Genomic DNA, 8,716 nt, shown 5'->3' with positions numbered 1-8,716 from the left:
GGGGAACCACTGCATTGGAAACGCCAAATTTCTGGGGCGCCTGGTGGCTCCGTCGGTGAAGCATCTGCCTTCTGCCCAGGTCATGATCTTGGAGTCCTAGGAACAAACCTCACCAAGTTGGGGTGGGGAGTGGTTCCTGCTCAGCAGGGAGTCTGCTTCTCCTTCTCCCACTGCCCTTCCAGGCCACTTGTGCTCTATCTCTCTCAAATAAATAAATAAATAAATAAAATCTTTTAAAAAAACGAAAGAAAGAACGAGCCAAGTTTCAGCTCCCACCTGGAAAATACTGAAAGCCACAGCATGTGGGGCCTAGCCCTCTGGGTTTTAAGGAGCCCTTCAAATGATTCCGGTGCTAGCTAAGGTTTGAGAAGCACTGAGATCAGCAAACCATCTAGCCGGATCTCCTTTCCTCCTGGAGGAAAGAATGATCTACACTGGTGCTTCTCGATTCTCCCTTGGCTCAAAGCGAGTGAACCCAGCTGGGAAACATGCCATGTCCACGTGGACGTTTCAGGGGTGGCTGGCCCAGGGGAAAACCCCCACTCTTCAGTAACCCAGAGACTCTGCTCTTTTCTGGGTCTAAGGCTGTCCTGCAGAGAATCTTGGACCTGAAAGAGACCTTACAGGTCACTTAGTCCAACCAGACCTGAAATTTGCTGCACAGTATCCACAGAGCCTCAGCATTAGCTGGGCCCTACCAGAAACTGGGAGCCCGTTGCTTCGTAAGAGCTTGTTTGCAATTGTCCTTGACTGACTTGGGGAGAGCTAGGGCTTACTCACTCCTATATAGGTTTAGACCAATGTAGAAATGAATGTGATAATTTTAAAATAACCCATCTCAGTGCTGTAGAACTCTGGATGATGGGATATCCTCCTTCACATTGGTTTAAAGCCTACCACCCCGCAGCCTCCCATCCCCACCCTGGTTTCGGCTTCGGAGCCATAAGGAGCAAATCCAAGATCTTGCTTAATGAAAGACAGCGTTTACTGCTCATGGGCCTCACTTGGAGTGGGAGCATCAGGAGGGCGGTCTCTGGCTCCCCGCAATCTCCGGTTCAGAAGATGCAGGTGCAGCCCACGGCGATGGTCTCCATGACCGCGCGCTGGCGGCACGGCCCAGTGCGGGGTGGCAGCGGGCAGAGGCGGCGGCGCACGGGCACCTGGCTGAACACGGGCACGCTCACCATGCTGCGGTCCTCCTGCATGGTGAAGGGGTTCACGCAGCCCAGGCACAGGCATCGCGCCTCCGGCAGGTCTGCAGGAATGCGGCTCGGGTCATGGTTGATGCTGCAGGAAGGCAGGAGAGAGCCCCGAGTGGCAGGTGTTCAGGACAGGGCACATCTGTGCCCATCCCCCACACCCCTACCTTTCCTAACCCGGGTGTTGATCCCTGCAGCAAGACTGTGCTCTGCTGGAGGCTGGGCAGTGATGAACTCTGGGTTCCAGGTGAGAAAACCGAAGATCTTGGAAGGCAAGCCAGCCCCAAGGTTATCCAGACTCTAGGGCACCAGTCAGTCACCCAGTTCTCTTCTCTCATCCCCAAGTTGCCCATCTCTGCACTAGATTGTACCGTGGGATCACAAGGAAGCTAATTTCTGTGTCTCATGCCTCCTCCCCATCATGTGTTTATGTTCTTGGGAAATTTCATCCACAGGAAATGATATAGGAACATATTGATGTCTAATCCTCACCAGAAGAGGAGTCAGGAGGCCCGGGTTCTATGCTGACTGCGTTTCTCTTCATTCAAGACATTCTTTCACACACCCACCACGTGAGTGACTCTGTCCTAGACATGAGGTGTTCACTGATGGACAACACACCACTTCCCTCGTAGAGCTGACAGTATGGGGGCTTGCTTTGTGACCACGCCTTCCTTGTGCCTCAGCTTTCTCATCTGCTAAATGGGTGGGAGGGAGTCTGTGGACCTGCCACATCTGTAGCACCCAGGAGCTTATTAGAAATGCAAAATCTCGGGGCATCTGGGTGGCTCAGTGGGTTGAGCCTCTGCCTTCAGCCCGGGTCATGATCTCAGGGTCCTGGGATCGAGCCCCATATCGGGCTCTCTGCTCGGTGGGGAAACTGCTTCCCCCTCCTTCTGTCTGCCTCTCTGCCTACTTGCGATCTCTCTCTCTCTCTGTCCAATAAATAAATAAAATCTTTTAAAAAAAAGAAAAAAAAAAGAAATGCAAAATCTCGGGGTGCCTGGGTGGCTCAGTGGTTGAGTGTCTGCCTTCGGTCAGGTCAAGATCCCAGAGTCCTGGGATCGAGCCTCACGTTGGGCTCCTGCTCAGCAGAGAGTCTGCTTCTCCCTCTCCCTCTGCCTGCCGCTCCCCCTGCTTGTGCTCTCTCTGTGCCAAATAAATAAATAAAATCTTGAAAAAAAATATAAAATCTCATCTCTATCACAGATCTCCTGAGTCAGAACCTGCATTTTTATAAGCTCCCCCAACCCCGCAAAAAAATCAAGGGCACAGTAAAGTTTGAAGCCCAGATTTGCAGGATTTTAATGGACCTCCCAATTGCCATATTCCAGATACGGTAGCCACTAGCCACATGTGGCTACTTAAATTTAACTCAATCAAAATTAGTCAACTATACTTAAATAAAATAAATGAAATAAGCAAAATGAGTTCCTCAGTTGCAGTAGCAACAGTTACATGAAGCTAGTGCCTACCATATTAGACTGTTCACCATCACAGAAAGTTCTATTGAACATGCCATTCTTGGGTCTCGGGACCTAAGGTGTGCAGCTAAAAAATATTTGGCCTGGGGGCACCTGGATGGCTCAGTTGGTTAAGCATCAGACTCTTGATTTTGGCTCAGGTCATGATCTCAGGGTTGTGAGATCAAGCCCCACATTGGGCTCCACAGCAAAGAGTCTGCTTGAGTGTCTCTTCCCTCTCCCTCAGTCCCTCTCCCTGCTCATGCACACACACTCTCTTTCTCAAATAAATCTTTAAAAAAACAATATTTGGGGGCGCCTGGGTGGCTCAGCGGGTTAAGCCGCTGCCTTCGGCTCAGGTCATGAACTCGGAGTCCTGGGATCGAGCCCCGCATCGGGCTCTCTGCTCAGCAGGGAGCCTGCTTCCTCCTCTCTCTCTGCCTGCCTCTCTGCCTGCTTGTGTTCTCTCTCAAATAAATAAATAAAATCTTTAAAAAATATATATATATTTGGCCTGATTTGTGAGTGAGGACCCTTACAGGTTAGTCTATTTCTTCATTACTCACTCAACACACATACATTTGGCCCCTTCTACATGCCAGGGTCTGGGCTTAGAAGGACAGCTACCGCCAAGGTGAGATACCGGCCCCATCATGCAGGGATAGCAGGTCTTAACTCACAAACCTGGCCGCACACCCTAATCACGAGAAGATATATAAAATATTGTTTTCTGGGCCTCTTCCTTGTTGAGTGGGCCACAAGCATCCTTACATGACTCTGATGGAGGCCCTGAGAAGATGCCAGGCGGACGTGACTCCCAGGCAGACAGAGCAACTCAATGCCGCCTGCAAGACCTGTAACTGGGAGGAAGTGAGAGCCTGGCCGGTGCCTTAGCAGAAACGTGAACCATGATCCCTGGGCTCTGCCTCCATAGCTCATTTAATAACAAGCCTATAAAACCTATGAGGTGCGACTCTTCACTATGGGAAAGAAACTGAGGGTTAATGGATGGGAGTTGGTGGGGGATGGGGTAGCCGGGTGACAGGCATTAAGGACAGCCCGTGATGTCTCGAGAACTGGGTGTTATGTGCAGCCGATAAATCACTGAGCGCTACCTCTGAAATGAATGATGAACTATATGTTGGTTAATTGTATTTCGATTTTTTAAAATGAAAAAAAAAAAACCCAATACCTATGACTATAAACCTGTATCACCACCACTTGCACTGAGGAACCTGGAGCTCAGAGAGGCTAAGCTTGCACTAAGCCACGCAGCCAGTGAGAAGAAGAGCTGGGATTCAAACCAGGCATTCAGGTCTCTGGATCCAAGGTCTGCGTGCAACAATGATGGGGACAGTGGGGTGGACAGCTTGCCCCCAGTTGCCCAGCCCGGCCTACCTGTAGCCCCAGGGCGACAGGCTCCTCTTGTTGGACAGCCACAGCTGCAGGTTGACCTCACACTTCCTTCTGGCCGGCTCGGAGCTGTTCCTCAGCTGGGCCACCATCTCCCCAAGGTTCCTCTCGTATTCCTCCATGCGGGCGTACGGCTTCGCCTGGGACACCAGGTCCAGCGGCACCTGGTGAGGCCCTGGAGCCAGGGTTCCAGGCCGCCCTGGCCCCTTCCTCTTGCCTTTGGGGTTCCTGGGCTGGCCCAGCCCCAGGAAGATGGAGAGGGTGAGAAGGAGCAGCTAGGGAAGAAGGCCACATGTCAAAGGTGGGAGATCCAGGTGTCACTCTGGGCCAAGACTCAAGGCCCAGGAAGGAGAGAGGGAAGAGAGGCTCTGTGGGGACCACCCTCTCCTGCTATGCCTGGCCTGGTCCCGCCAGGCCATGACACGTGTACCACACATGTGTGTATGTACCACAGTCATCAGTAACTCCTGCCTGTAGCACCTCTTAAACATCTCCCCCACACTCCCACTTCTCTGTCTGGGCAACTATCCTCACTTCCCTCAAAAGCCTCCTGCCTGGGCTACCCACATCCTCCCTGGCTCCTTCAATCCAGTCTCCATACCATGGCCAAGGATAGATGTTTGAAAGGCAAATGTGATCATGTCACCCTCCAGCTTAACCGTTCACCCTCAGGGTAACGACACCCCAACTCTGCCACACGGTCTGACCGCTGCTGAGCTCTGCCTCCTCAGATTGCCCCGGACCTCCTCTCACACCTGTGCTCTGGTCTTCTCTGGCCTTCTCTGAAACCCTTTTTCCCACCATGCTCCTTCCTGCCACAGGGACTTTGCACCAGCTTCTACCTGCAGAGTCCTGCCTCCCCTCACCTTCTAAATACTCCTACCCCTCGTGTCTCAGCCCAGCGTCATGCCCTTAGGGATGCCTCAGTAAACTTTCTTGGGCTCCCAACACCACACACACACCTTGTGTGACTGTAGACTTACAGTTTGTGTGTGGGTATGGCTCTTTTATACGTCCATCCCGACTAAGCACAGACTTCATGTGGGCAGACATTGCAGCAGTTTCCACATAGTGGCTCACCCCCATGACTGGGTCAGTGAACGGCTATCCCCACCCCAGCCCGTCTGTAGCTCCCAGTCTGGGACCGGGAGCACACATTGGACAAGGAACAATCCCCTAATCTCTTGGGGCTTGTTTTTGATGACAAGGAGGTGGGCTGCTTGTGGCTAGAGGTCAGGGCCACCTGCTTAGTCTGGTGGCAATGGATTGGCCCTGCAAGGCCTTTCTGGGGAGCAGGCACGTAGGTGAGGTTTGAAGCATGAGAGTGAGGCAGATGTGGGCAGACGAAGTCTAAATATCTCGGGGCGGGGCAGTGTAAAAGGAGGTTTGAGTCAGTGAAGAGCTGTGCTCGGGACACCACGAAGCTGAAATAGAGGGTGCAGAGGAAGGAAGGGGACGAAGGTGGGGAGACAGGCGGGTCCCGGCTGAGGATCCTTGTGAGGCGCCATGACCCCTATGCTCCCCTCCTTTGTGCCCAACCCTCTGCCTGCCGCCCACCATCCACACCTCACCCACCTGCATCCAACATCACCGACCATCATCCCCCTCTTCCCACAGAACTGGGATTGTCAGGAAAGGCTCTGGCTTGCTCGAGAGAAGCCCAGGGGGGCCTGACAGAAGCCAGACTCCTCAGCAGGCCCGGGAGACAAGGACCAGAACTTGAATGGGGCTCGGTGCTCGCCAGAAGGGAGGAACTTTCCAGAGGGTTTCATCTGGTCTCTGACTCTAAGCAGGCTCCTACCTGCCCTGAGTCACTCACGTCACCACCTGCAGGGCCCACACCTGAACTACCCAGGCTCCCCAGCAAGTCTGGACCCTGGGAAACAAGTTTCAGCAGAGCCCCTTCTGGCAGCACCGCTGCCTGGTGCCAGACTCAGGGCGCTAAATTCTTCCCTTTTGGTCCTGGATTCCAGTGCAGAAAAATGTCTCCCTAACCGCTGACTTTCTCATCTGAGCGTCTCACGTGGCGTTCTGAAACTCTGGCTCTCCACTCAGAGAAACCCCCCTGAACGGAATCAAAGTCCCCCTTCCTGGGAACCAGAAACAAAAAGGACTTGCCCAAGGTCACACAGCGGGGGATCTCAGGACCCCAGCGGGGGGGCAGGGGGGAGACACTGACACCCTTTGGAAAAACCCCCCGATAACAGAGCTGGCCAGGGTCTCCCCTGACGGCTTTGGCCTGAAAGGGCCTCACTGTGAACGGGCTGAGCCCAGGTCAGGAGCCCGAGCTGTTGGCCATGGCTGCGGGGCTCTGAGACCAGTCTCTGTTTCTTTCTCACCCTGGGGGAGACGGCAGAGGGAGAAGTTGCCTCCGCAGATTCCAAGCCAAACAGAGGCAGCCATTAATCAATAGGAAAGAAGTTAACGAAACAGTCAGGCCCTAAAGAGGGGTGGGGGTGGGGTGGGGTGGGGAAGCGCCACGTACCAGGCTGTGCGGCCAGTCCATCCCCGCGAGGCTGGTCTGCAGCTGCCGCCGGCCTGGAACCCCAGGTGCCTCCGCCAAGAGAATGGCAGCAGCAGGATGGAGTGAAGCAATTATAGCTCGTCAGGGGGCTGCTGGGGGGTGGCTGGGTGGGCTCGTCATCAGCTGGGAGCCTCGGGCCCCCAGCTGGCTGGGCCTGGCGCAGGGGCAGGCGGAGGCGAGGGGCATGGGGGCGGGCCAGGAGCCGGGCCGAGGTGCCCAGGGGCTGTTGACTGAGGGGACAATGCCCTGTGTGTCTGGCGGGGCTCTGGCGGGTGGCACCTCCGCCTGTGGCCTGCGGCTAGCCACCCGGCCAGCACCCACAGGGCCAGCTAAGACAATCAGCTTCGTTTGCTTTGGGGATGGCGAGGGGGTGAGGGCGGAGGAGGGACGGGCTGTCCGTTGGTCAGGAGAGCAAATGTTCTCGAGTGTGCCGGCCAGGAGCGGGACGTAAGCCTCATCTCCCAGGAAAATAGCCTCAGGCACCCCGGGCTCAGCCAGCCTCAGGTGAGTTTCATGGCACCCCCCCCCACCTTGGGGGTTGGAGTCCCACCCACTTAGTTCACGGGCAGGGAAACTGAGGCCAGAGCGAGGAAGGAACCTGTCTGGGATGACGCAATGGGTTAGAGATGACAGAACTGGGATTCATACCTGGTCCCGGTGCAGGGCTCTATCCCCCACCCCATGCTGTTTGTCTTGGGATATTTTCTGCAGGGTTCCGGCCTGCCGCGGACATGTTTCTGAATGGGTGCTCTCACGCAGGCCGAGTTGCAGATCGTGGGGACTTCTGGCTGCTTGTTCTAGCCTTCCCAACGTAGTGCTCCCCACCCCATGGAGAGGGTCTTCACCCAAGGGGCCTGTCCCTGTGTGGCTGTCTGTGACTTTGACTCTTCTCGGTTTCCTTCTCTGGTAAATGGGAGTCATGCCCAGGAATCAACAGTGGTCTGGCCCCTTTCTTTCTGAAATGTCTCCGAGTCTCCCTTTCCACTTCTCTAGAATGGTAGGGTAATCGTAGTGGCCACTGCTTGGGGCTGTTAAAAGGGGTAAAGGAAATACGCCATGTTGAACAGCTGCCACACTACCTGGCATGTAGTAAGTGCTCAGTAAACACTTAGCTGTTAATGATGAAAATGATTATGATGAAATAATCATAAAATTGTTACTATAAACCTTAGCTGTTCTAATTAGCATCGGTTCTCACTGCTCAGCCAACTCTCCTTCCTTACCCCTTGGGCCTACCCTCCTAAGAGGGCTCTGGGCTTCCCAGGCTCTGGCCACAATGTGGTGAGCTCCGGTGACCCCAAGGTCTATGAGGCCTGGAATCTCACGCTGAACTGACCAGCCCTGCGGGTCGAGGTCTCTCACCTCAAGCGAACAGCCCAGCCCTACGTCATGAGCGAGCCGGTCCACCCAGGGAGCCGGTCCACACAGAGGACAGGGAAGGACACCGTGAACAAACATCTAGGACGGCACCGTCCTGCTGAGGGCCACTCCTGGCCATTTACAGGAATCGGCTGAGGAGGAGAACACAGAGTGCGACGAGCTCCTGAATGTCACAAGATTAATCTGTCCGGGGCAGGTTTCCACAGCATAACTGAGAAACCGGCTGGGGCTGGAGCTCTTCGAGAGATACCACCATATTTGGTCAAATACTAGACAGGCCTCTATTCTATCACTGGAAACTCTGGAGGGAGGGGGACTCTGAAAATACCTCCTCAGGCAGCAAGGGCCCCCACTCCCATCCCGGGCAGCCCCACAGCCCCACCACCACTGTCCTCAGAACAAGCGTGAGAGGCAAGGGATGGGGCAGCCTCCTTGATCCCCCTCTGCTGCTGCTGGTAGGGGGGGTCCAACCGGCACACAGCTGGGGGGACCCCACCCCCACTTGGGCACCCACAAAATGTGAAATTAAAAGGCAGGGACCTGGCTGCCTGGGGGTTCCTCTGTTTCCTAGGACCCCTGAAACCACCACACTCTCCTACCTGCTGGCCCACACACACCCTTGCCTCTGTAGCCCCAAGTCAGGACTTAGCTTCCCGGCTTCCAGCTTCAGGGCTTGTCCATGCAGATTCTAGGCTCCCAGCCTCAGAGCTCTGACGATGCAGGCCCAGGGAATCCAC

The 8,716-nt window shown here is 54.8% G+C and overlaps 1 protein-coding gene across 1 annotated transcript; it reads right to left on the bottom strand.

Moving 5' to 3' along the window:
* Positions 1-1,055: 1,055 nt before the first annotated feature.
* On the bottom strand, positions 1,056-6,581 carry IL17B (interleukin 17B). Its single transcript, XM_044241204.1, has 3 exons — positions 6,561-6,581; positions 4,061-4,350; positions 1,056-1,287 (listed from the first exon to the last, which is right to left on the bottom strand). The coding sequence occupies exons 1-3, from the start codon at positions 6,579-6,581 to the stop codon at positions 1,056-1,058; spliced, it is 543 nt and encodes a 180-aa protein (XP_044097139.1).
* Positions 6,582-8,716: the final 2,135 nt, after the last annotated feature.

The sequence above is a fragment of the Neovison vison genome, chromosome 1 (genome assembly GCF_020171115.1).
Source record: "Neovison vison isolate M4711 chromosome 1, ASM_NN_V1, whole genome shotgun sequence".
In the NCBI taxonomy this organism is placed as follows: domain Eukaryota; kingdom Metazoa; phylum Chordata; class Mammalia; order Carnivora; family Mustelidae; genus Neogale; species Neogale vison.
This window is presented reverse-complemented; position numbering and strand designations above follow the sequence as displayed.

Excerpts from the sequence above, each read along its gene's own strand:
- IL17B (XM_044241204.1), bottom strand. The coding sequence starts at position 6,581 with ATGGACTGGCCGCACAGCCTG. Across the intron at positions 4,351-6,560 it reads TGGACTGGCCGCACAGCCTG|CTGCTCCTTCTCACCCTCTC; the intron begins GTACGTGGCGCT and ends CTTCTTCCCTAG. Across the intron at positions 1,288-4,060 it reads CTGTCGCCCTGGGGCTACAG|CATCAACCATGACCCGAGCC; the intron begins GTAGGCCGGGCT and ends GCCTTCCTGCAG.